Source organism: Balaenoptera acutorostrata, chromosome 9 (assembly GCF_949987535.1).
Source record: "Balaenoptera acutorostrata chromosome 9, mBalAcu1.1, whole genome shotgun sequence".
Lineage (NCBI taxonomy): Eukaryota > Metazoa > Chordata > Mammalia > Artiodactyla > Balaenopteridae > Balaenoptera > Balaenoptera acutorostrata.
The window spans coordinates 737,232-763,919 of NC_080072.1; the positions used below are offsets into that span (position 1 = coordinate 737,232).

The 26,688-nt window shown below is 66.6% G+C and overlaps 1 protein-coding gene across 4 annotated transcripts; it reads right to left on the reverse strand.

The window, feature by feature from the left end:
- Positions 1-1,616: 1,616 nt before the first annotated feature.
- On the reverse strand, positions 1,617-25,893 carry CHID1 (chitinase domain containing 1). 4 transcript variants are annotated; one of them, XM_007171172.3, is made up of 13 exons: positions 25,762-25,893; positions 22,877-23,030; positions 22,204-22,353; positions 21,812-21,944; positions 21,213-21,257; positions 20,314-20,420; positions 19,839-19,900; positions 16,769-16,861; positions 10,683-10,784; positions 10,002-10,157; positions 2,158-2,238; positions 1,937-1,979; positions 1,617-1,791 (listed from the first exon to the last, which is right to left on the reverse strand). In XM_007171172.3, exons 2-13 carry the CDS (start codon positions 22,985-22,987, stop codon positions 1,693-1,695), a joined length of 1,182 nt encoding a protein of 393 aa, XP_007171234.2. In that variant the 5' UTR covers positions 22,988-23,030; positions 25,762-25,893; the 3' UTR covers positions 1,617-1,692. The 4 variants fall into 4 exon arrangements, with proteins under 4 accessions (XP_007171234.2, XP_028019463.2, XP_007171235.2 ...); XM_028163662.2 differs by having other exon boundaries at positions 25,650-25,769; XM_007171173.2 differs by lacking the exon at positions 10,683-10,784.
- Between the last annotated feature and the right edge of the window lie 795 nt (positions 25,894-26,688).

Consider the following 26,688-nt stretch of genomic DNA (forward strand, 5'->3'; position numbering starts at 1 on the left):
CAGGCACCACAGCAAACAAGCAGGAAGGAAGTGAGCAGAGTCCAGCCAGGCCGTCCCCCCAGCCCTGCCAGCGCTCTCTGCCATCTGCCCAGGTCCCCATTTGCACCTCTCCAGCTCCACTCGGTGAAAGCCGCTGCTCACCTGTGCTCGGTCATCCCCGCGCGTCTCAGGTGCAAACTTGCGGACACCAGACCCTCACGCCCAGCCCCGACTCAGCTTCTCTCATGGCCCCCGAGCTGCCTTGGCAGCCCCGGCTGTGCTGAGGTCCCAGTGGGACACGCGGGGCCTGTTTAACCCGGGGCCAGCCCTGCCTGCTGCCACGCGCTGGCCCGCGCCTCCGTGGGGTTCCCAGGCCCCCTCCCCCTTCGCTGGTTTCCCCGTCCTCCAAGCCTAGGATGAGGAACCTCCCAGGCACCCGGCAGACGGTCACCCAGCTGGCTGCACGTCCACAGACACCGAGCACGCTGTGGGCCCACAACTGGCCTTGCCCCCTCACGCCCCAACTCCTGCAGACCGCCCCGCACCGCAGCCCAGCGCCCACTCCCGGTGCGACGGCCTCCTTGCTCCCCTCCCGACCCAGCCTTTGAAGCTGTGGGGACCGGCCTACAGCCCTGCCCTTGGGACCACAGCCAGGGGTGCAGCGGGCAGTGTGGGGCTGAGGGCCTTGGGGAGACAGGCTGGCACAGACAGGTGGGGAGGGCATCTGACCTACCATCCCAAGTGCCCGCCTGAAGCCCACGCTGGTAGAAGTGGGGTGTCCAGGTGGGCTGCCGCCAGCCAGCCTAGTTTCCGCTGGGGGGGGCCACGAGGCCAGACCTCCAGCCCCACCACGAGCAGCAGGGTTCTTCCTTGGGACAGGTGCCGAGGGCCCAGCCAGGCCCTGACCCCGAGGACAGATACACGTCCCCTCAGGACCCTCCCCCAGTCACGTCCCACAGCCGCTGCACCTGGGCTCACGCACAGCGTCTGACCAGCGGGTCCAGCAGGCAGCACTGTCACAGACAGATTCGTCTGCTTGGAGCCAGCGGGCCCACCGAGGGGGCAAGGGCTGGGGGTCGGCTGTCCTTCGACTCCCGGCAACCCAGGGCTTCTCCCAGTGCTCCCTCCTGGGAGCAGGGCCGTTCCCAGCGGGCAGCGGGCCTGCGGCGAGTTGTCGTTCCACAGTGACCACCCAGCCCACCGCACCACTGTGGGGCGGGGCCCGCCTCTCGCAGCCCTGGTCTCTGCCGTGGCGCCCCCACCCTCGCTGTGTGGTGCCCATCGGGCTCCCAGGCAGGCAGGGTGAGCCAGCGCCCACAGGGGGAGGCCGGGGCCCCTCTGCACGGCCCTGGGGTGATGCCCACCGGCGCGTCCAAGTGTCGGGGAGCCTGGGGCCGTCCCGGAGCCTCCAGACCCGCAGCGATCTGCTGGCCATGCAGGACCCCCTGCCAGCCTGTGGGGTGGGGACTGTGGGTCCTGCCCTCACCGGCCACCAGCAGACAGACAGCCAGGGCTGGGCCAGAGAGGCCTGCATCCTCAGGGCCCGCTGCCCCCCACCCCCCGCCCCCGTCACTGATGAGGAGCCCGGCGTCCCAGGCCGCCCTGCCCCTGCCCGAGGCTGCAGCGCACACAGCACGGGAAATGGAAGAGTCTGTATTTCGCCTGTCAGTCTCTCTGTCTCTTGGAAAAGCTCAGGCCGGCTCCAGGCCAGGCCTACAGCAGGTCGTAGAAGTAGTCCAGGCCCTGGCCCAGCTCCCAGATGGATAGCCCGACGCCCAGCTCCCTGGCCAGCTCCAGCCGCACCTGCAAGGACTGAGACAGAGGTAGTGTCGGCCCCACCCTGCCCCCGTGGGCCACCTGCCAACCCCTGCCCACCGCAGCCCAGCTGAGGGCCAGGGTTGCTGGGGGAGGGCTTGTGCCTGCTGCCCCCACGCCCAGTGTCAGGGCCCACACGCACCTTCAGTGTCGGGTAGAAGACGACGTGCCTCCCACCGCGGCTTCTGCAAGACAGCAGAACCCTCAGTCCGCCGGCCCGACTCCCACCCGCCTCTGCTTCTCCCGGCCCTGCCTCCCCCTCCAGCCAAGGCCTCAGGTGCCCCTCCTCGGGCCACGCCGGCCCTCAGGGGCAGAGGCAGAGCTCGAGGCCCGCATCACCCGGGGCCTCCCCCAGACACTCACTTCTTGTACTCGAAGAAGTGCTCTGCGGCCTGGCTGTCCCACACCATCTGGGGCCGGTGGTCCTTCAGCGTCTGGATGTACCTGGGGGAGGCCGGGTGTGGGTGCGGGAGGTCCTCCCCTGCCCACCCGAGCACCTGGACGGGGTGGAGGTGGCCTCTGCCATCACGGAAGGGGTGAGGCCACCCGAGGGCAGCAGGACGCAGGGTGTCATCCCCCGATGGTCTGCGGAGTGCCTGCAGCACACCGGGCCAGGTGGGAGGGCCACGCCTGCGGCCCAGACACGAAGAAAAGCCAGGAAGCAGGACCATGGGACGGGGTCTGGAACACTTGGGCCGGGGCTGCGGCGGCCGGGTCCTCACTGGGGGTAGGGGGAGGACAGAGACCCCGAGAAGCTGCTGAGATGTGAGCAGAGGCCGTGGCTGTGCTTCAGAGCTCACTGCCGCACCCCGAGCTGGCGGCACTGTGTGCAGGTGGAGCGCGGGCCCTGCGCTGTGGGCGCGGCGCCTGCTGGGCCGGTGGTGTGGGCAGGCGCTCCCGGGGTCGGCCTGGGGTGCTGCAGAAGCAGCAACTTCTGCAGTTGCGGGGGAGGTTCGGGGCCAGCCGCAGGCCTGAGGATGAACGAGAACTGGGGGCAGCCTCGGCACTGCCCACCCCCGACCCCCCCCCGGGGGACAACAGTCCAGGGCAGTGGTTTCCGGGCCCTTTCAGAGGCCAAGTTGTCCTCGGCCTGCCTCCTTGCTGTGGACACAGCTGCCCCGAGCCCACGGGAGGCCCCGCCTCACTGCCAGGAGCAGGGGTTGGGAACCCCTCCCTGCCCAACAGAGGACACACAGAGGACAGGCCGGTGCCCAAGGTGCCGCGTGGCCAGGACAACTGGGGTCTCCAGCTCACCCCGTGTCTTCCTGGCACGCAGCTGATGCCCAGACAGGCCGGAGACCTGCAGCCTGGGCCCAGGGAGGGGGCTGCGAGGCTCCAGGCTGCAACTTACACATCGGCAGGGGCTCAGGGCTGGACAGAGCAGTGGGAAATGAGGTGGTGGCCGTCCAGGGGACGTCCGGATTTGCTCCCACAGGGCCTGGGCCAGGAACAGCCACGACCCCCGTCAACCAGCTCGAATCGTCCAAAATTATTGCGGTATACTTAATTAGCACAACGCTCTTGGGATGCTTGATGTCATCTGCAGCTTCTGATCCAACGTCAGCTACGTGGCTGAGACGGACGTGGGACATGGGGGGACGGGATGTGTGGGGAAGGGCGGGGCATCCTGACCCAGCCTGACCCTGAGCCCCCGAGTCCCAGGGCAGATGCTGGCGGGCAGGTGGCTCTGGGCCCTCACGTCTGGGGAGCTCGGGCTGTGCACTCCTTCTCCGGGGCCGCCCCTCAAAATCTGCTACCTGCTGGAGGTGGTGAGGCTGCGGGGACAGCCGAGGCTGGGGTCTCTGTCGGGGTTCAGCCAGACCCCTGAGAGCACCTGGTCCCTCCCCTCTGAAGGCCGAGGCTTGGCGGTGCCAGGGCTGGGGCCACACAGGCCCTCACACTCGCCTGAGTGCAGCCCCGGGAACACGGAGCAGCAGAGTGGGGTGTGAGCCAGGGTGGGGGCGGAGAGACAGCTGTGCAGACGGCCCCCAGGCAGGCGGTCCAGGAGGAAGAGCAGGGCCACGGGGGCTGAGGGTCAGGGTGGCAGGGGCCTGCCTGGGAGGAGGAGGCCGGGGCGGGGCGGGGATGAACAGAGGGAAACGGTACAGATGGGCCCTGAGCGTTTCCCTGAACTAAAGCGGAAGGCCTCCGCCACACGCCGGGTGACTGTTTCCATGAAATGTCCGGACGAGACGAGTCCACAGGCAACGCAGATTAGTGCCCCAGGGGTGGGGTGGGGTGGGGTGGGGGGCTGCTACCAAGCGTTCCGGAATTGGAGGTGGCGGCTGCACGACCCTGAGAACGGACTAAATGCCGCGCAGGTGTGTGCTTTGCAGTGGGGGGTTTACAGTGTGTGACTCATACCGTCCCCACTCAAAAAGGCTCTCGGGCTTTGGAGTGAAGGGTTCAAGGAATGGCGGACAGAATCGTAGACGAAGACACACCCAACGGGTCGGTGGAGGATTCAGGGCACCGAGACGAGGTGCACGTCCCCCAGTTTCCAGAAGAGCGAGCAGAGACCAGCTGAAGAGAGGTGATCAGGCTGTGTGGGTGAGGGGGAAGAAGGGAGATGGGGGGATGGAGGAGGAAGGGGGCACCCCGCCCCAGGAGGAAAGCCTAGTGAGGCCTCTGCCTCGGCTGGCGGGGCCTGCGGTGCCCGGTGCTCTCCGCTGGGACCCCACGAGAACTGAAGGGCCTGACCGCATCTGGCCAAGTCTAAGCCACCTGTGTGCCCTGGGCGGAGAGGCCGCTGGCACTGTGACCCACGGCTGGAGCCTGCCCCGGATGGCACTGCCTCCGAGCCGGCCTGAGGACCTGGGTCGGGCACGCCCCGGGGGGGCACCTGACTTGCTGGCCCACCTTCTGGGCAGGTGACCTTCCTGGGCACCGAGAAGGGCGGTCAGCCCTGACCCGGTTTCCCCTGCAGTCCCTGCAGCATGTGGCCAGGATTCCACGGCCCCTGGTGACGGCCTTCCCAGGCTGGGCCGGAAAGGGGCGTGTGGAAGGGGCAGGGCCCCCCCGCCGGAGGCCCACACAGGGGGTCCAGTGGGTGCCGCTGCGGGTGACGAGAGAAGGTGCCCCCCGCCCCCGCCCCTGGGTCCCAGGCCCCCACCTGCAAGCAGCGGGACCGTTCCCAGCTGTGCCTCCGACGCAAGGGCTAGCAGATACCCTGAGCAGAGGCACCGGGAAAGCGGTCAGGGTCAAAGGTGCACGGGGAGACCCCGGCTGGGAAGCAAGAGCGGGATGCTCACAGAGGACCAGGACAGGCTCTGAGATCACACAAGCCAGTGGAGAAGCAAAGGACCTCAGCAAAGAGCGCGGCGCAGGGACGGAGAAGGCCCAGAGCCACGGGAGAGCGCTGCGACAGGCAGCCCTGGGACCAGGCGCCACCAGTCGCCCCTAGGCAGAGCGAGACCCCGGCGCAGGACGGCCACACAGGGAGAGCTTCCCCGAGCCTCTGTGCCCTTGACTGGTGCCCTGGCCCAAGAAGAGTCCTCTGAGCAGGGGCAGGAGGTCTGCCAGACGTGGCCCACCCTCGGGGACCCATCTGGCCGTGTTCTGCTGGGGCTGGCTCTCCTTGAGGCCCCTGGGAGGCAGGGGCAAGGGAGGCCAGGTGGCGTGGGGCTGTGGGTCCCAAAGATGCAGGAGTATGGGTGCCCACTTGGCTTGAGGGCGCTCACGGGGCTAGCCGGGCACCCTGGCCGCCAGGGCAGTGGGAGGGCCTCCCAGAATGGGGGCTTGGCAGCCGTGGGGACCCACGGATCAACACCCAGAACTGCACGTTGGGTGACGTGAGCCTGCAGGCAGGGGAGCCCTGGCCCCTCCTGGGGTGTTTCACAGCCGCCCAGACTCCTCAAAGTTGGGGAGTGACGAGGCCACGCACACAGGAGCCTGGCCGTGGTCACAATGGGGTCTGCGTGTCACCCAGGGAAGGCGAACAGAAGCTGGGGGGTCAATGGAGAACCCAGAATGTGCACAAACAGCCTGCCCTCCAACCCCTCCCCCCGTGGCAGGCACAGAATGTGGTCCTGGCTGGTGGAGGCCAGAAGGCCAACCCCGGCCTGACAGAGCTGGCCTCCCGCCCCAGCCTCAGGGTCCTGGCTCCGTGTGCGCGGGAGCAGATGGTGAGGCCGCTAATCCCCCACTGCCTGAGGGGACCGGGGACACCTGCCACAGAAGGCCAGGGTCTCAGCGTTGGAGAGGCTGAGGCGGGAGGGCAGGTAATCCTTGGCCAGGCTGGCCTGGGCTGTCAGCGGAAGAGATGGAGAGACTCCGGCGGCCACAAGGCTCACCTGCCCCTCGCACCTGGCCTGTCGTCTGCCCAGTGAACAGAGGCCGTTGTAGTGAGCTCCGGGGCGGAGACGGGCTGAGGGGCGCATGCTGGTGAGCTGTGTTTCGGGGGGGCCGGGCCTGGGGCGCATGCTGGCGAGCTGTGTTTCGGGGGGCCGGGCCCGGGTGCGCACGCTCACCCGCTGCAGAGGCAGCCCTCCCCTTTCCCACGGAGCGGGCATCCACCCGCAGGCGGCCTCGCTGAGCCTGCCCATCTGGTTCCCCAGATCTGAATGATCTGGCCCGGGGAGGGGGAGGGCTGCTGACCAGCCCCGGGAGAGGCCTCTCCCCACGACCCCGAGCCCAGGGGTCAACCCCGCCCTGCACGCCGGGGAAGGGCTGGAAGAAATCAGGCTGTGGACAAAGGAGGTCAAGTGCAACCCCAGGGGCCAGCTGGGGGCCCCATCCCGTCCAAGGCTCACCCAGGGTGCAGGCAGAAGGCGGCAGATGGCCGGCCAGGGCCCTGGGAGGGAGGAGGAAGCGGTGGGGTGGGGGCACGCGGGCCGCGGGAGGGCGAAGCCTCGGTGCAGGCTCCAGGTGTGGTGGGTCCTGCGGGGCCCACCCACCACGGGATGAGGAGCGTCCGGGAGCCACCGCCAGACGCACGGTGTCCCCGACCTGGTCTCACTGCACTGGCCCGACCTCGGCCCCATCCCGCGGAGCGGCTGAGGCCTGGGGAGGAGAGGGGCTCGGCGACGTCCTGGTTCCCCAGCTCAGGCCGGCAGCAGCCCCACCGCCCACGCACGGAGGGACTCCGGGCATCCCCACACCACGGCCCCCCCCCCCAAGACGTCAACACGACCCCCGGGGACAGCAGTCAGCCCTTCACGGGCCTGTCGACTCCATCCGGGCCCCCCTCAGCCCCTCCACAGGACAAACTCACCGGGTAGGACCTGAGCGGGCACCGCTGCCCGACCTCCACGCGCCCCTGAGGTGGGAGCTGCAGCCCTGCTGCCCGGCACTCAGCCTGCTCGGACCCTTGGGAGGCCCTGCTGAGCCGGCACCTGCTAGGTCCAGGTGAGGTGGGTGGCGGCCTGCAGGAGGTCTGGGCAGGGCAGTCCCTGACACACAGCCCAGCCATGCCCCCAGGCCTGGGGGCACCCTCTCCACCGCCCCCGCACAGGCCCACCTCCCTCCTCTGCCCCCAGGCCTGGCCGTCATCAGTGGGGGCACGTCTGGTGGGCGGACCCGCTCAGCTGGGGTGGGGCCTGGATGGGGCGATGCAGCTGTCCGTCCCTGGCTGGGGGCAGTCTGTATGCGAGTGTGTACGTGCGCACCTGTGCTCTCGCTAAACACACGTCTTCGTAACCAGACTCCCCCCGACCGCCTCCCAGCCTCTCCTCAGAACCGGCAGGGGCCGCGTGGTGCCTTTGTCGCCGGGCCCCACGAGCTGGGTTAATGGCTGCAACAACGCCACCTCGTAAGTTACTGCTGGGCCCACATTTAGTGAGGAAATTACAGCTCTTCACTACTCAAGCGGTGTTAGAGATGAACCGTGTCCCCCCAGTCCATATGTTGCGTCCTAACCCCCTGAACCTCAGTATGTGACTATATTTGGAAGTGGGGCCTTTAAAGAAATGTTTAATGTAAGATGGCTGAGGTACCCTGGGATGGCCCTAACCTCACAGGACTGTGTACTTATAAAAAAAGGAAGTCAGGAGACAGGCACACACAGAGCAACGACCCCACGAGGACACAGAGAGGAGACGGCCGTCTACATGCCGAGGAGAGAGGCCTCAGGAGGACCAGCCCTGCCCACACGTGGGTCTGAGACTCCAGCCTCCAGGGCTGGAGACGACGTATTTCTGTGGCTCAAGCCCGGCCGTGGTACCTGTGTGGCGGCCTGAGCAGAGGTGGGTGGCACCCCAAGGCCAACACCTCCTGCCCTGCCCATAGGCCCTGGCCGGCAGAGTCGGGGGCTGGAGAAGTGGGGCGCCAGGTCCCTCTGGCTCTGCCTCACGCAGGCGGCCCTGGCTGCTGACCCCGCCTCTGCAGCGGGAGAAAATGCCCTCCTGCTCCAGCTCCTGAAACCCTAGGGCCTGGTGCTGGGAGCCCGAGCTCCAGACGCAGCTCCGCCCGACGCCCCCCGAGCCGGGGACCCTGTCAGGGACGCACCCAGGAGCCCCACGTCCGGAAAGGCTGTGGTGGGGAAGGGGCAGCGCACAAGGAGCAGACAGCAGCCGTGACCGGGGGGACAGATGGGCGGGGCGGATCCGAGGCACAGGCGCCGGGGGCCGAGAGCCCCTCTGCTGCGGGGACATGGGGTAGGCTTGGGCTGCTCCAGGGCAGCGCCTACCGGCCTGGCTCCCGCCATCCACAGGGCTCCCTCAGCAGAGGGCCAGGCCCTAGGGAGGAGGGGCTCCCAGGCCTGCGCTGGAGCCCAGGCCCTAGCACCAGCTGTGCGCATGGGGCAGGGTCGGGAAGGCATGGCTGACTCCGATGTCCCACCCCTGGAGGGGCCCAATCCGCTCCTCCTTGTCCTGGAGGCCCTGCCTTCAGCACAAAAGGGACCCAGGCAACGGGAGCCCCACCCCACTGGGGGGGCGGGCTGGGAGCAGCCCTCCAGGACCCACGAGTCCAGGCACGGGCCAACCCAGCAGCCTCTGTCCCTCCCCCAGGGCAGACATGAGGGAGTCACTGTGGACGACGGGCGCGGACAGCCCGGTGGGCAGCTGGCATTCGGCGCCTGACCCCTGCCTGGGCTGACATGTGTGTCCCTGCGGCGAGTGGGCCTGCAAGTGATCCTGCAAACGGTGGGGAACAGTGGGCACACGCGCTCAGATCACGGCCTCGGGACCGTCTTTGCTGACGGAACCAGGTCCCTGAGAGAAGCGTACAACTCTTGGTGTCCAGGGGACGTGACAGCACCCAGCGCGAAAGCAGAGGGTCAGGAACCCCAGATGCCCAACACCTAGCCAAGCGAAACTCACAGCGTCCAGCCCGGAGCAGAGGCCCACAGAGAGCTGGCTCGACGGGACCACGGGAAGGGGACAGTGCTGAGTGGACCCCCGACGGGCCCAACGCCAGGCAACCGTCCTCACCCGGTGCTGAGAGGAGACGCAGAGGCTCAGCCCCACACACACTGCCTGACAAGAGAGCTACTACGACACGTGGGAAGGAAAAGCCCCAGACGAGGCGCGACCAAGAAACGGTCTGTGGGCTTGAAGACAGCAAGGAAAACTGAACAGAAGAAAACAGAGGCCAAAAAAATAAAATGAGTGTCAGCGGATGGGGGGGACAAACAGACTGGCCTAACACATGAGTACTTATGGGCCTAGAAGAGAAGAGAAAGGGAGGGACAAGAAAAATAGTAGAAAAAATAGACTATAATCTTCCCAAATATGATGAAAAGGATAAATGCACAAATCTAAAAAACTCAACGGAAACCAGGAGGAAAAAATGTAAAGAAGCCTACGTGGAGGCACCTGGTGATCACAGCCCAGGGGTGCTTGGTGCTGATACGTGTGGAGAAACCGGGTGACGAGTGTCTCGTGGGACAGAATGCACGGGAAGATGGCGAAGCAACACCGTCAAGGTCCTGGAACAAGCTGGCAACCCAGAACCCCACATCCAGCACAAACATCTCCCCAAAACCCAGCAAGATAAAATGGAAGAGGATTCAACACTGGTAGAAATGCACAGCAAGCAACACAAAGGGCGTCCTTCAGGCTGAAGGAGAGGAGGCCACACCCCCGCCGACCCAGGGGAAGAGAGGGCACTGCGACAGCACCCTGCAGGTGCCCGGTACGTGGTCAGACCCTGCCAGGCCTCCTCCTCGCTGCACCCCCTCACCTCTGGGAGACGCACACCTCCTGACACGAGGGCACCGTGGCAGACGGCACAGGAAGCCACCTGGCACGGGCCAGCCGCCGGCTCACCTGGCCCCGATGACGGGCTCACGGGTGTCCTTGGAGACTGAGTAGTCCATGCCGTAGAAGTTGAGTCCCAGCAGGATCTTGCTCCGCCACTTGGACTTGGGGTCCAGGACCTGGACGCAGGCTCGCACCCAGGACAGCGGTGCGCTGGGGCCGGCCCTGCAAGGCCAAGGAGAAGTGGGTTCAGCGGCAGGCAGAGGCCTCAGGGTGCCCCAGGTTGGGGTGGGGCCCACACACGGAGTGGGAAGGACGGCAGCAGACAGGCGGGCCCCTGCAGCCAGCCGAAGGCTCAGGTGAAGGCCCGAGATGGACAGAGGCAGCAGCATGACGCCCCCGGCCACGGGAGCACCTTCTCCTGGGCAGCGAGGCAGGCCCAGCACCACAGCCACCACGTGGCGGCCAGGGTCGCATAGGCATGGGTGGACACCCCGGGATGGCATTCCCATGGGGGTGCCCACTGCCCTGTGACCCCAAAAAGGAGAAGGTCGCCCAATGCAAGGCTGACTGTGGGCTTTGGGAAGAAGAGACCAGGCCCTTCATGTGCCTGGAACCAAGAGCTGACACAGCGTGGCCCTGAGCAGGCTCGTGGGAAGCTGGACCTCGCCTGAGCGTCCAGGCCCCCGGTTGGGGGAGCATCTCTGCGCCAAGCCAGAGTGCACGGGGCCCCGGGGTGCCCCCACTCACTGCTGCGCTGTGGAGTAGTCATAGGTCATGAGGCTGAAGCCATCCAGCACGGGGGCCAGCTGCTCAAGCTCCTTGTGCGTGAACATGCCCAGCTTGTTGGTCCTGCAGTGAGACGGCGCGGTCACCACGCCCAGCTCGCACAGCCCCTCCAGCCCCGGCCCAGCTGACACCTGGGCTCAGCAGAAGGCACGGCAAGCCGGCCGTGCGGGCTCCCAGCTCACGCCCCTTCCTCCCCCACGCCAGGAAGACCTCTCAGGTCACTTTCCCTGGAGAGTGACCCGGCGCTCGGTCACAGGGGACGAGCTGGGTCCCGACGGGCAGAGCCTGCTGCCGGAGGTCCAGCAGAGACCCGGCTCCCCTCCTGCCCAGCGCACTGGAGATCGCGATCAGCCCAGCTCCGCGAGGGCCCATCCCTACGTGGGCACAGAAGGCCAGCCCCGCTTCATCTCAGCTGCGAGCACGGCGCCACGAGCAGAGCGCCCTCCCTCCCGAGGCCTCAGGCCTGGGGCAGGCGGGAGCCCAGGTGGCCTGTCTGCTGGACACACCTGGTCCGCTAGCCCACCCGCTCTGCCTGCAGCAGCCCCTAGGACTGCAGCCTTGTCCCAGGGTGGCGGGGCTCTCTGCTCCCCCCGACAATGTGGGCAGAGAGAGAATCCCTCCTCTCAGCCAGCACCTCCAATCCCGGGGCAGGGGCAGGGGCAGGGGCGGCCCACTGCATGGACCTCAGCCATGGTCACCGGTTCCACGGGGTCCAGGCAGCCCTGAGATACCCCATCTCAAGGCTGCCCACTCCAGCTGAGCAAAGCCTGCCCGGGCCACCACCTTTGGAGGGAGCAGCCAGGAGGCCAGGCCCAGCCCCCCCACCCCGAGACACGAGGCACCCGTGGAACCTGAGGACCCGCAGCACCAGCCAGCGACCCCAGGACCCCAAAGCCGCCCCTGAGTGGATAGAGCAAGACTCAGTGACGGGCACCTGCCGTGGCAGGGAGCTCGCGGACACGCCTGGGGAGCAGATGCTTCACCGGGCAGCGACAGCCATGCTCCCTGTGGCCACACTCCAGACCGGGCCCCTAAAGTCAGCTAGAAGACACCAGGCCCAGCAGATGGCGTTTTCCTCCCGGCTCAGCCCGAGAGATGGAGATGGGCCTGTGTGAGGAGGGCCTGGGACCTCGGGGCCTGGGGCACCCCAGAAAAAGCAGATGCCATCAGCTCCAGGAAAATGTTTCCACAATTCAAAAGCTCACCCGTCCCCAGGTGGACGTTCACTCAGGAACCCATGGACATCCAGCCCTACCGTTTCTGGATTCAATGGCTCACAAGGGGAGGCAGGGTTGCGAGCTGAGCAGTGCAGTGGCCCAGCAGGGACTATGCCCCTGTGTCCCATGTCCTGGTCACTGCAGCACCGGGGCCTTCCAGGAGGCGTTCCCTGCTCAACTGGGAGAGGGGACCCCACCCGCAGGGGTCCTGGAAGCGCTGGTACCAGGTGTGAAGGGGAGGCCGGCGAGGGACAGGACTAAGGCAGGCAGAGGGGCAGGGGGCAACGAACTCCGGGGGGGGCGGCACCAGGAGGCCTGCTACCCTGCCGGCCTCGTTCACCCCGTGAAAAGAAACTCTTCTGCTCAAAGCCGCTCAGCACAGCAAACAGCCTCACTTTCACCGGCCGATTATTTCTTAGACACACTCTCAACACAGCACGGGGGTCAGGGAGGGTGGAGTTTGCCAAGCCCCTTCTCCCAGTCACACTCTGTTGCAAGAAGTCCGCTGCTGGGAGGAGGCTGGTGCAGGCTCCCATCCGCATGACTCTCCGAGCCGCCGCCTTTGCTGGTTTCAGCTGCAGCCCCGTCAGAGGCAGGCTCTGCTCTGTGCGGCCTGCGCCCACCAGGCCGGGGGCCGCCGCTCCTGCCGACATCAAGCGCGCGGCCCAAAGGGCTGCAGGGGCCGCCCTGGCCCACCAGCCCCTCTGCTTCCCAAGGCTCTGACCACCTCATGGCCTCTGGCCACGCCTCATGTCCGGGCGCCCCGGGCTGCCAGGTGCTTCTCACCGAGTCACCGCCCGTCTGACTGCAGGCACCCCTCCCATCCAGAAGGCCGGGCTGCCGTGCGGGATCCTTCACCCCGAGACCCTGGGGCTGCCAGAGGCGGGGCTGGGGCAGCACCTGTGTCTCCTCGGGCGTTGCAGAGTGAGAGGTGGCCCTGGTGGACGTCGTGTGGCCTGGCCTCCCCTCTCCACGTGGCCACGGACAAAGGACAGCGTGTGGCCTCTAGGCCAGGGGTCCCCAACCCCCCGTCCTCGGACGGCTACTGGTCCGCGGCCTGTCAGGAATGGGCCGCACAGCAGGAGGCGAGCGGTGGGCGAGCGAGCGGGGCTTCACCTGCCGCTCCGCTCCCCGTCGCTCCCACGACCGCCTGAGCCACCCCCTGCCCCCCGCCGTGCAAAAACTGTCCTCCACGAAACCGGTCCCTGGTGCCAAGAAGGTTGGGGACCGCTGCTCTAGACGGTTTCCCCCCAGACACGAGGCGGCTCGCCCGCACGGGGGACCCTACAGCCCTGCTCGGGGGAGAAGGCACAGGGTCTGTCAGCCCCCTCCCCGGCCTGCCTCTAGGGCCTCGCCCCTCCCCAAGACCCCAGCCCCCTGCCCCTCCTGCTTCACCCACACGGTGGACGCCTCCCTCTTCCATCGCCCTAACCGGCACCATCTCAGGGCTTGGCCCCCTCCCTGGAGCGGCATGGGCCGGGCATCAGGGCCACAGGCGCACATCAACCCCTCGCTGCCCCCGACCTGCTGGAGACCCCTCCTTACGCGGTGCTGAGTGCCCCGCCCCAGAGAATCCCGTAACAGCTCCCCACTGCTTAAACCCACGGCTCTACCCTCTGTCCCCTCTCCCCTACGGGCATCCCTCCAGACACCACGAAGCCACCCCCACTATCCACCCTCGAGGCCGAAACACTGCCTGTTGAGCTGGACACCCCAGTCCTGCCCCGGCCAGCCTGCTCCAGGCCGATCACCCTCAGGACCAGTGCAGGCTCCGTGCACGGTCACTGGCCCTGCCACCAGCCACACTGCCTGACCTTCTCTGGTCCCCAGACACCGCCTGCAGGGCCTCGCGCACAGTGGCCCAGGTGGGCACCCAGCCAGGCACGTGCAGAAGGCGGGCCTGCTGTCGGCCCCCACTGCTGCTCCCCGCGGGCCCAGTCCCCCAGGCCCCAGGCCCCGCGGCCTGCTCACTGCCTGCAGCACCTCCTGTGCTGCCCCTCCACGGCTGCTCTGCTTGGCAGCACGGGGGCCTCCAAAACACGAGCCCCCCGGCCCCCAGCTGCCCTACAGCATCGGAGCAGAACCACCGGCCCGCAGGCCCAGGCCCAGGCCCGGCCCCACCCGTCAGAGCGCGGCCCCCAGCCCTCCAGCCTAGACCGCCAGCGTCCGCGCCTGCCCGGTGCCCCGCCGAGCCCACACTCTGGTTGCAGGCCACCCCTGGCCCCCGGGGGATGCCAACGGGGGTCGGCCTCCGTGCAGAGGAACCCCACCCAGAGAAGGACCCCCACCCATCCCCTTCCTGACTGTGGGGAGGTGGCCTGCCCGAAACCACGGGAAACCACGGGGGTGGCTGCAGCACCCGTCAAGGTGGGCACCTGCCCGTGAGGATGCGAGCTCACCGCAGGGCAGGTCCTGGGAAGGAAGCCAGCCCTCCATGCCTGAGGCCAGTCCTTTCCCGAGGGTTCCGGGAGTGCTGGATTCTCAGAAGACACAGCCTGAGAAGCCGGGGCGAGAACTAACTCAGAGCCCCCTCCGGAGCGAGGACGGCCCAGGGCTCTGATTAAACCAGCTGACTGGTGCTGGAACGTCGATGTGGGCCAAGCTGTGACCTCGGGAGCAGGGCTCAAGGTCAGGATGGCCGCTGTGACAGCAGCCCCTGGAGGGAGGCCCCAGACCAAGGCACACAACAGCAAAGGCACGCCGGCCCCAGCGCCACACACATAGCCCCTCCTGGGGCTGCTGTTCCCGTGGGGGGCAGCGCAGCCTTTGTGAGGCGACTGATGCTGCAGAAAACCCCAGAAAGACTGTTTACAGCTCCCTGGCTCCTCTGCTGGGGCTGCTGTCTAGAAGCATGGCAGAACAAAAGTCAACGATGAGACAAACTCCGAAGCCGCCAGAGCCTCTGGAGAGAGCAGGGCTTGCTCGCCAGCCACGGGGGTGCAGCCCAGGCCTGTGCCCCCCCAAACACACCCCTGGCTGCCAGCAGGGGTAGGCCAGACTGGGCCACAGCTCAGCGGCAGTGCCCAGGACCCATGCCTCCAGCCCTGGCCATGGTCTCCTCCTGCCGGTCACCTCCTCAGCTGCCAGGTGGACGGCACTTCCTCCCCTGGTCTCCGCAGGGTGAGAGAGCGGCCCTGGCTCACCATCTACTTCCTGCCTAGGGGACAGGAGCTCAGGCCGGATGCCTGGGCAGAGAGGGTGCCAGCCGGAAAGCTGCTCCCCACCCTGCCCCGAGCCCTCCTGCCCTTCCAGGCCAAGCCCAGAGACCAGCCCCTCCATGGGCGTCCGGCCCAGTCACCCCCCTCAACACACACACACACACTCTCTCCAGCACGTGGGCTGGGAGTCTGCTCTCCGCACCATCAGAAGCTGCAAGGCCCGAGGCTCTGGGGAGTGGAGGGGTGTCAGCAGGGAGGGGCTGCAAGCAGGGCCCCCAGGTCCCACCCCTAACCAGCAACCGACCTCTCCCCAGCCGAGCCTGAAGGGCTGCCCCAGCTTCCAAGGAGCTTGTCTCTACCGACGGCCCCCGACCACAAAGGGCAACCGGGGCTCCAACGGCCACAGCATCCCACCCTGAACCATCACAGAAACCAGGAGACCCCGGAAACGGGTGCCCGCATCTGCAGCCGAGCCCACAGGCTCTCTGAGTGTCCGCCACCCCCGGCTCTTCCAGAACGGGGCCCCCCATCCTAGGAAGACTGTTGGCCCCTGCTGCTTCCGGCCTATCACACACGTGTGTTGCACACAGGAGCACACACGAAGCTGAGGGCCCTGGAAAGGTGGGAAGAAAAGTCGGGGGGGAGGCTGAGGCCCCTGGGCTTGGGTGGGACCACAGCCCAGGCCTCCAGTGATGCGTGGGGGGCCCGGGGGCGTGAGCGCCAAGCAAAGGGCGGGCAGCCAACCTGGGAGCGGCAGGGACCTGGGACCACCTGCTGTGGTGGCCGCAGCCTTGGCCTCGGAGTGCCCGCAGGCTCCTCTGCGCGGGGCTATCGGCCTGTGAGCGTCAGGCTCGCCAGAGAGCTCGGGTCCCAGAGCTGCCCACCTGCTCCTGTTAACCGGCCTGCGCTGCACAGCGAGCCGACAGCCAGGGGTGACGAGATGCATGGACAACGGTCCTTCCAGAGCAGTGCACTGAGGGCCCAGGCTGCCCCGGGAGCCAGCGGAGACCAGGCAGAGCACAGGCAGCACCCCTGGGCCTCTGTGCGCCATCGACCCGCCACTTGGCTCCGGGCCTGCCCTCGGTCCTCACTTTGTGATCCGGCCTCCTCTGCGCCCAGCACAGGCTGGACGTGGGAGTCAGGCCACCTGACTTGGCACCCGGGCCCCACACCTCCCTGTCCCAGGGGTTCTGGAAGAGCTGCCTCACCGGGCTCTGTGTCCCGGTGTGTGCAGGGCTGGGGGTGGCTGTGAGAGGGGGCTGGGCCGGCTGCTGCCCTGGGGTGGGAGGTCAGGGCCCCCTCATCACAAGGCCTCATCAGTGGAGCTGCCCCCAAGTCCTCATCTCAAGGCAGGACACGAGCAGCTGGGCTAAGTTGCGGGAGCCCTGACCCCCTGGGGCCTAAAGCGGCACAGGCCCTGCACCGTGGTGCTTGGGGCCTCGCCGGGGACCAGCGGGAGCGGGGAGCGAGTCTAGACAACACGGCTTCACGTGCTCAGGTGTAAGGACGCAGCCTTGACCCGTTGACCCATGAGGGCATGCTGAGGCCACTGAGGTGTCCGAGTGTGCTGATGGGGAGACCCGGCCACACACGCGGTGGCCAGTATGTACCTGGACGGGGCTGGACACTGACCAGGAAGGGCCTCCCCTGGCCAAGCAAGCACGGCACTTACCCAGGGGCGACGGCGGGCGGGATGACCAAGAAAGCGAGCAGCCGGGCCTGGTGCAGTGCCTCGGCCATGTGGGTGAGCAGGTGAATGAGGCCCCTGCAAAGAAACAGAGGACAGGTCAGGAGCAGCTGGGCCAAGAGCCGCTGCGGGCAGATGCCCCTCGTGGCCACGTTCTGCCTTGGAGGTACGGGCTCCAGGGTGGATGCACCAAGGGAGCCTGGCAGACACCGCGGGGGTCGCCCTCCACCTAAACTGCCTGCCCAGCCCCCATCCTTCCTCACACTCAAGCCCCCTCCCTCCCCACAAGAGCAGGGTGGAGAGCAGAGGGGGGTCGGTGTGCTGCCCCATCACCTCTGGACCCTCCCAGACACACAGCCGGGCAGGGAGTGAGGAAGGACCCACGTGGACCTGGCCTGCTGGTGGCCAGGTCAGTCTGGGCCACGAAACGCCTCAGGCCGTGCTGAGGGCCCTGCTGCACCCGGGAGGTGCCTTGAGATGAGGACGCTGGGGCGGCTCCACTGATGAGGCCTTGTGCCCAGGGGGCCCTGACCTCCCACCCCAGGGCGGCGGCCGGCCCAGCCCCCTCGCACAGCCACCCCCGGCCCTGCAGACACTGGGACACAGAGCTCTGTGTGCCTCAGCCCCAGGGGGGAATAAGGAGGGGGCACTGGCGTGTGCTCGACCGGGAGTGCCTGGATGCGGGGGAGGAGCGTCTCTGTGGGCAGCGGGCCACCAGGCAGGGGGCAGAGGAGACAGCAGTGTCACGGGGTCGCCTGGACCCTAGGCGTGTGGGATGTGGCAGTATCTCAGGGCTGGCGGGACAGTGGAGCACTCGTCAGGACACCCTAGTCCCGGAGGCCCTCGTCACTGTGCCTGGGAGGCTGTGGGCCCAGTGACCGACCTGGGTCCTTCGCTGCAGCCCCTCAGGAGCCACCTCCGTCTGGAGAACGGGCAGCAAGTGCCCCCCTCGCTACCAAGTGCAGGCAGGTCAGAGGAGCTGTCCCGGCCCCCAGCCCCAGAGCAAGTCCGCAAAGAGCAAGCGGGGTGGGGCACGCATAGCTGCCGGTCATCCTGCCAAGGCTGCCGTGGGGCCTGGTGTGCACTGACCACTGGACTGCGGCAGCCTCTCAGAGCCTCCCAGGTGGCCCCCGCTCGGTGGGAGCGATCCCGGGCCAAGGTCACTCCACTCTGGCTGTGACTGTAGGTGGTCAGGGGCGCCCTCGGGGGAGCACACAGGCTGGAGGGGGCCGGCACCTCCCTGAGGCCAGAAGCTGTCAGCACCTGTCACTGTTGGGTGCCTTCCTGGCTTTTGGGACCACCCAGGGGACTGCCTGTGAGAAGGGGGAGGTGGTCTCATGGCCCGGGGGAAGCACCTGCTCGGCGGGGACTGGGGGCGGTCTGCTGGGACGGAGTCCCTGGGGTTTCCCCTCGGTTGCCCGCCCACCCGCTTGCTGGGTGTGAACACAGGAGGCAAGCCTCTCGCCAGCGCCAGGCAGCCCCTGCACGCTCCTCCCCGGGAGGCTTTCACGGGAGGGCCTGGGGGACCCGCAGCCCAGGGTGGCACGTGGACAAGGTGCCATTGCCTCGCATCACACCAAACAGGCCTTTCCAGGGTGACCTGGCACTTTGGGTAGGAAACAAAAGCCTAAAAAGGGTGACAGGTGGGCACAGGAGCATGGACGTCCCTGTCACGCCCGCCATGGCCAGGCCTGTCCTGGGAAGCAGCTCCCAGACGGCAGTGTCCAAAGCCATCTACCAGGCTGGCCAGCCTCCGCCCTCCTCCGCGCCCACCGCCCCCGCCCCCGCCAGGAGCCCCCGGGGTACGGAGGCGCTGCCGGCTGCTCTGGCACCTCCTTGCCCAGCTGCACCCCCTCCTCAGAAGCTGCCATAAGGTCTCCTCAGCAGGGCCACCACCCAGCAAGCACAGAGGCAGAGCCGGGGAGGTGGGGGGATTGTCTCTCAGCCAAAAGCCAGGGCCCCCAACGTGCAGGTGCCACGTCAGCTCCCGACAGACACGGGTATCCCCCATGCTCTCAACCTGGCTGTCTCCACCCACCCTCCTCCTGAGCCCAGCCTTGGGGCTCTCCCGGGGCAGAAGTGGACAGGGAGGGAGCCTTTCAGAAGCACCCACCAGGGCGAAGGTCTGAGCACCGAGAAGCAGGCACCGTGGCTGGGGGCCTGGGCCCAGGCCACCCCCGTTCCCGAGGCCAATAGCGGAGTCTCCCTACCCCCACCCAGGCAGAGAGCCCCCGGCACGCCTGGCTCCAGGCGCAGCTTCCTCTGGGCCTCGGGCAGGAGGCCTGACCCCCACACAGACCCCTCGACAATGCGCCTCCCTCTGCACTGAGAGGCGGGAGACCCCACGGACGCCGTCTTCGAGCCGGCAGAGCGCCGCCTGCAGCTGCAGGAGAGTAGAAGAGGAGCCCTGCCCAGGGCTCCCCCCGGGGGCTGGCACACGTGGAGGAGTGGGGGCTCAGGTGCAGGAAAGGGAGCGCACAGCCAGTTCCGGAACCGGCTGCAGCCGCTGGGCGGCACCCAGCACGCAGGCCGCCCCGGGCGGAACTCAGTCTCTCCTCCGCCTCCCGTGGGGCTGACCCCATGGCCCTGACAGAACCAGGGGCAGTCGCTCCTGCAGGGGACCTGCCCCCCTCCCGCCCTGCCAGGTCACTCTGGCCGTGAGCCTCACGCGCAGGGTGGATACTGCTTCGAGGGGACCATGCGGCACCCTCCCAGGCCGGCTGATGCAGAGCCTGTGGGACTGGGCGGCAGATTCCTTTCCCAGAGGACTCCGTGGCCACCTGTTCCAAGGGCCCCTGGCCCTGCACGACCGCCTCTTCTCAAAGTCCCCTGGAGGCTCCACCAGGCCAACCACATGGGCGTCTCAGCTGGCCACCTGCCCGCAGCTGCTCCCAGGCCTCTTGGGGCCACTGTCCGACTTTCTCGGAGTGCCATCCCCACCCCCAGGGGCAGCCTGTGGGAAGCAGGCCCTCCTCCCACACGAGGTCCCCCCACATCCTTCCTCCAGCCTCTTCCTGACACCTGGGGGCCCGCACGCCGCCCACAGCCCACTCACGCGTGCTTCTGGATCAGCAGCTGGTTCCAGACCTCCACCACCAGGCCGTCAAAGTGCTGGCTCTGCGAGGAACGGGAGCTGGTGAGGAGGGTCCCAGGAGGAAGAGGCGGGAGGGAGGCGCAGGGCCAGCCCCGCTTCCTCCCACCCAATGAGGCCTCAGCCCGAGGGCCAGGTGGCAGGCGTGGAAGCCCCTCTCTGAAGGAGGCGGCGTGGGGGTCCCCAAAGGAGCCAGGAGCAGAGGGGCTGGGGCTCTCGTGTGCCCCGTCCACTGGTGTGCCTCCCCCAAACCTGACCCCTGGGTCCTGAAGAGTTCTCCCCTCCCTGCAGCCCAGCACCAGATACCAGGATGGGTTCCCTCCCAGGAGGGTAGCTGGCCGCTGGGCATTGCCCGAGGGAAGCCCCTGCCCCCGAGACGTGCGGTGGCCAAAGGGAGCCCAGGGCAGCCGGTGGTGGCCGCGCAGGCACCGCGAGTCACCTTGGCCACCTGGACGACGGTCCTGCTGAGCTCCTCGATCTCGTCCTCGCTGTCCAGGACGTTCTGGAAGTCCTCGTACGTCCAGTCCTCGAACCGGAGCCGAGGCACTGGGGACAGACCCGCAGACTGTGACCCCCTGTGCCGGCCCTGCCCACAGGCTGGCCCTTGGCCTCCAGAGCAGAGTGACCACAGCCAAGCACCCAGTGCGGTCATCCCAGTGCAAGGTGGCTGGGCGAGGGAGGGGCACCAGGGGGCGCTGGGGAAGGACGGAGATGCGCACCGTCTCCTCCCGACACACCAGGCCTCCGAGTGCCCAGATGCTGGCTCGTCCGGCTCCTCGCTGCCCACCTCTGGCTGGACCATCCTCCACCAGCTCCCTGTTGATCCAACTGCAGGTCCCCTCCTGGCCCCTGCCCCCCCGGCTTCTCCTGCGCAGCTGTTATGTGCCCCTAGACCCCCAAGCCTCCCTCCCCAAACCCCACTGCACTTTGCAATGGGTCCCTCCCTCGCCAGCCATGAGCTCCCGGACGGGCAGGGCAGGATGAGCGTCACCCTTGGGCGCAGCCCCCAGGGGCCCTCGATAAACACTCGTGGGTGAATGAAGCGATGGGAGGGCAAGACCACAGGTGAAGGCGGGCTGGCCTTGGTGGGCTGAGCTGGGTGGGCGGGAGGGCCATAGGGCTCTGGCTGGACTGAGGGCCACGAATGCTGGGCTGGGGCGGCCTCATTTCTGAGCCGCTGGGAGAGTGACCGACGTGCTAGACAGCATAGCCTGGGTTACCAGACAGGCTTGGAGACTCCGGGGCCACTCACCCACCCACAGGGAGCTCCAGGACCTCCACCCGTGGTGTATGGCCTAAGGGCCCACAACCCTGACCCCGCAGGCCCACTGGACTCACCCACACGTAGGCCCTTGGCCTGCTTCCTGACTGCCCGCATCCACCCTGTGGGACGTGGAGAAGCCAGTCAAGGTGGGGACACAACCCCCTGCCCACGTGAAGACTTGACCTACCCGCAAGGAGGAGAACAAAGGGAGGGGGCAGGGGAGAGTCTGCGGGCCCTGCACTGCCCCTCCTCGCCCTGCAGGACGGCCAGGGCCAGGCGCAAGTGGCTGCTCCAGGGGCGACGACTCCGAGGCGCCTGGGACCATCTCGCAGAGCTGAGGGGCATCCAGAGGCCAGGCCCTGATGCTGCCCGGCCGTGTCCTCCAACACACTGCCCTCCCAGCTCGGGGAACCCCACCGCCAGCTAACACCTCCTCCCTCTGAACCCGAAAGGGAGGACATGTGTGCAAACGAAGGTGCAAAACACGGCTGTCAGGACAGCCAGGCCTCGCGCCCTCCTGGACACCGTCCTGGACACCTCCTCCCTGGACACTGTGCACAAACCCCCAAGGGCAACAGGGACGCGGGTCGATGCCAGGGAGTCATCGCGCTCGCACACACTCACACCCTCCCCGACCCCTGGGGCGAGCGCAGACGAGCAGCGGGGCGAGCACCTTGGTCCACGTCGTCAAGGCCCGTGACCTCAAACATCTCGCGGCCGTGCCTCTTCAGCTGCAGCCACACGGGCGCGATGTGGGTAAACTTGCCCCCGAAGATCTTGGCGACATCGTAGCCGTGTCTGTTCCACTGGCAGAGAACGGAGAATGGGTGAGCCTGCTTGCAGCTGGGGCAGAGGGCCTGAGAGCCACCCTGGGACTGGGGCACTGCAAGGCTGCCCGCGCCACGGGGAACAGGACGCTTGGCGCGATCCCGGCCGCTTCTCTGGGAGGCATGGCTCCCGCCGCACCCCCATGGCGGCGGCGGCCAGGGGAGGTGAGAACGCAGACAGACCCGAGCAGCCACCTTGCCCTTGGGACCTCCCTGCCCACCCCAGGGCCCGGCTTACTGGCGTGACGTAGCCCAGGATGTCCCCAGCAAAGTGCCTTTTGTGGGCCTTCGCTGAGCAGTAACTGCGATGCTCGAGAACCACATCCTCGGCTCTAAGGTCTGTCACCACCAGACCCCGCTCGTGGACGGGCTTGCCTGAAAACTGAGTCTGAAACAGAAGGAGCAAGGAGGAAGCTGTGAGGGTTCGTCCCCAGGCAGAACCCCAGGGACAGCAGTGGTCCTCTTGTTCAGCAGGGGTGTGTCCCAGGATCAACACGGAGCTGCTGACCAGGAGAACGCAGGGAAAGGCCTGCTTTGAGGAGCTGACAGTCCCCGAAGACTCACTCTGCCCCCCCAGGGCTGCCCCAGAAAAAAGGCACAAAGACACAGCCAAACCCGGCGTGGCTCTTGTCTGATTTGCTCAGTGAAGCAGGGAAGAGCGCAGGGGTCGAAAGAAACAGAAGGCAGGGTGAGGGCGGAAACGTGGCGTGTCACAGAAGGCCAGCCCAGCGGGGGCAGGCGCACCCTCGGGCCCCAGCACCAGAAGCTGCTCCCGCCGAGCCAGCCAGCCAGCCAGAGCCCTGGGGTGGCACAGCGCAGGCTGCCCAGAGGCCAAGCTCTCGGCTCACAGCCCCAGCGGGCAAGGAGGCGCGATGGCTCAGCCCTTCGGCCCGCCTCCAGACTGCCCCTACCTTCTCCAGCAGCGTCTTCGAGGCAGCCTTTTTGGCGTCTGACTTCGACAGGGTGGCGTGAACAGAGCCGCAGGCCAGGGCAAGCCAGAGCGTGCCGAGCAGCACCCGCATGGTGGGCGTGTCACAGCAGGGTCCAACCTCGGGGTCCAGGGGGCTGCAGAGAGAGCAGAGCCCGTGGAGATCCCCAGCAGGCAGGGTGTCCCCTCCGCCTACTAAAGCAATGGTCCTAATGGTGCCTGGGGCCTCCCAGCACTAAGCTGGGCACTGAGCCAGCCTCCATGGCCAGAGTCCAGCTGTCAGCACCGCTGGGCCCTGGCACCCCTCAGACACCAGGAAGGGCCTTCCTTGCTACAGGCCGGTGAGCCCTGCCCCACTGCCTCAGGGCCGCCCTAACCACAGCCCGCCAGCTAGGAAAAGATTGGCTCTCCACCCCCCTCAAACCCAAATATATTCTGGCTACGAGCTACTGGCTTAAGTGCAAAATAACAGAGCCATGGAAAGGACTAGAAGAAAACACGGGTGCCTGTGTACGTAAACTCAGGGACGGGGGCTGGAGGGGGGAGGCTTTTCCACCTCAGTCAACAAAAGTAAAGGTTATGACAGGAAACATCAATAGAGTGTACTATGTAAAAATGTGAAGCTTTCACTTAGAAAACAAAAAGCAAATTTATTTATTTGCTTTTTTTTTTTAATTTGCTTTTTTAAAAAATATTTATTTATTTAGCCTGTGCAGAGTCTTAGTTGCAGCATGTGGGATCGTCGTCGTGGCATGTGGGACCTGTTAGTTGCAGCATGCGTACTTCTTAGTTGAGGCATGTGGGATCTAGTTCCCTGACCAGCCATCGAACCCGGGCCGCGGCATAGGGAGCACGGAGTCTTACCCACTGGACCACCGGGGAAGTCCCAACAAAAAGCAAATTTAAAGAAATAATACGCAAAACAAGAAAATACTTGGACCACACTTGACAATGAATTTCTACTCCTTATCTACACATAACACACAAAGAACTCTTACAAACTGAAAATAAAAGACACTCCAATAAAAAATGCCCCACTATAAAATACCGAAAGGATGGGAAAAGGTGTAACACACAGAGACACCCTATAATACAGACCCCCCCATAACACACAGACCCCACCCCCACACCCAAGCCACAGAAACAGCACTGCAGCATCACCAGCAACCAAAGGAACGGATGCTGAGATAAGACAGCACAGCGACCTGTGCGTTTTGGTCCCCACCCCCCTCACCGGCCCCCAGGCACTGGCAAGGACTAAGAGAATGATGCAACCTGAGGACCTGGGGCAGCTTCACTCTCAGAGCTGTTCCTGAGAATTCAAGTTGATCAGACCTTTTCGGGTGACAACCTGGTCACAAATATTACACTTTCCAACATGTGTTTCTTTTTTTTCAAAAATCCCACTTTGGGGGACATCCCGCCTATGTCGAAAACGCTCGAAGATGCTCACCGCAGCGCTGTTTGATACCCTGCACTCCCAGATGCCAGAACACAGAGGGCACCGCGGTGCTCACGACCCCCGAGTACAACCAGCACAAAGTGCACGCGCACAGCAGGGTCCTGTTTACTTATTTATTATAAGTTTATTTATTTATTTATTTTTGGCTGCGTTGGGTCTTTGTTGCTGTGCGCGGGCTTTCTCTAGTTGCGGCGACTGGGGGCTGCTCTTCGCTGCGGTGCGCGGGTTTCTCATTGAGGTGGCTTCTCTTGTTGCGGAGCACGGGCTCTAGGCGCACGGGCTTCAGTAGTTGTGGCTCGTGGGCTTCAGTAGTTGTGGCACGCGGGCTCAGGAGCTGTGGTGCACGGGCCCAGCTGCTCCGCAGCATGTGGGATCTTCCTGGACCAGGGCTCAAACCCGTGTCCCCTGCGTTGGCAGGCGGATTCTTAATCACCGTGCCACCAGGGAAGCCCTCCACTTCACTCTTAAGATACTGGTTTTAATCCATCAAACCTGTCTCTGCTCAGTGACATGCAATTTGAGAAATGCTGACCACCATGCCCTGAGCGACCATCACCAACACCTGGTAGGACCCCGAGCCGACTGTCCCGTGAACAGAATGCTGCCGTCCCCACAGCGCGGGTAAAGTCCGTCACAGATTCTCGCCTGTGAGCACAAACTCTGGAGCTAGCTATGTTCCTGCGGGGAGGGCCGAGTGCACTTGGAAGTGAAGGCGGCGTAAGACCAGGAAGACCCCAGCCCCGGCGGACATTAACCTCGGGTTCTGTCCACACTGCGGGCCACCGTCTTGTTCCCTCAGCGGAGGAAGCCCGAGGCAGCCTGCCATGCGCAGGGGGAGCGGAGGACACTAGCTCGACGGGGTTCGGTTCGCCGCCCGCCAGCCCACCGCCCCCTGGCCTCCGGGCTCAGGCCTAGGCGACGCCTTCCAGCGGGCAAAGGCCGCAGCTTCCAAGGGCCGGGGTCCGAGGTCAAGAAGGAGCCAGCCCGGCGCGGCCCATCGCGCCCCGGGTCCCGGCCCCACGCCGGCCACGCCATGTGCTGCCGCTCGCGCCCGCAAGCTCCTGCCCCGCGTCCTTCGTCCACACCCGCTCTTACACTCACTCACACCCGCTCTCACATCCCCTCTCGTCCACACCTGCTCTCGCACCCACTCTCGTCCACACCAGCTGTCACGCCGCTTTCTCGTCCACACCCGCTGTCACACCCCCTCACACACACCCGCTCACACACTCCCTCTCGTCCACACCGCTGTCACACTCCTCCCTCGTGCCGCGCCTCCTGCTCTCACACGCACCCCTCACGCGCTCACTCCGCGGAGGGGAACGGAGGCCGTAGGAGGCGGGGAAGCAGACGCCGGAACGCGGGACGCGGACGCCACCCTGGCCAGCCGCCGCCGCCCCGCTCACCTTCATGTCCCGGAGACCGGACTGACCTCCTTCTAACGTTGCCGGAAGACGCTCGCGAACGCCGTCGGAAGTCCCGCCTCAGGAAGCCCGCCCGCCGCCGCCGCCGCGCCACGCCAGCTTCCGGGCCGCCGCCACGCAAGGCACGCTGGGGGCGGGGCCGAGCGGGAGGGTTGGGGCGAGCCGAGGGGAGGAGCCTGGACGGGGAGGGCGGGGCCGGGGCAGAGGGGCGGGAGTGGGGGGCGGAGCGAGGTCGAGGGGCGGAACCGGGGCGGGGCGGAGCCTGGTGAACAGGGCAGGGCTGATGATGTGGGCGGAGGAGGCTAAGGGGCGGGGTGGGCCGGGCCGGGCCGGGCCGGGCGAGGAAGCGGGCGGAGAGGAGGAGACGCGCCCGGGGCGGGTGGGGTCCAGACTTGGGCGATGGGAGGACCGAGAGGTGGTTGCGCGCGCCGACCCCGGCCTTCCGCGGGCCCCGGACTCTCCCGGGAACCTAACGCCCTCGCTCGACAGCTGGCGCGGGGGTCTGGGTTCCAGGGAGCGCGCGGTCCCCACGCCCTGCCAGCGCACGCTCGGTGGAGGGCTGGGCTCCCGGTGCGACGTCCGCGTTGCGACCACGTGGGTGACCACCAGGGAGCGCCGTGGGTTCCAGGGCCGCAGGTGGCCCGGACGGCCGCGCAGGTTCGACATCTGGAATTACACGTTCTCTCTTGAACGCGGGAATCGCCTCTCCAGGCTTTCCTCCTACCGCCTGGTGGCCGCCCCCCAGCCTAGCCCTCCTCCGTCAGCCCCCACGTCTCCCTGGGTGAGCTCTTCTCACTCTTTGGTTTTGGTCACCATCCAGGGGCCGGTGGTGCCCACAACGCTGTCTGGAGCAGGGACACGTGCTCCAGGCCCTCTGGATGGCCCCTGAACATCGTAAATCCCACATAT

What these genes read in the sequence shown, in the direction of transcription:
- CHID1 (XM_007171172.3), bottom strand. Translation starts at nt 22,987, where the DNA reads ATGCGGGTGCTGCTCGGCACGCTCTGGCTTGCCCTGGCCTGCGGCTCT. An exon ending in GACTACTCCACAGCGCAGCA is followed by an intron (nt 10,158 to 10,682) that starts GTGAGTGGGGGC and finishes TTGGCCTTGCAG; the next exon opens with GGCCGGCCCCAGCGCACCGC. An exon ending in TCTTCTACCCGACACTGAAG is followed by an intron (nt 1,792 to 1,936) that starts GTGCGTGTGGGC and finishes CCTCTGTCTCAG; the next exon opens with TCCTTGCAGGTGCGGCTGGA.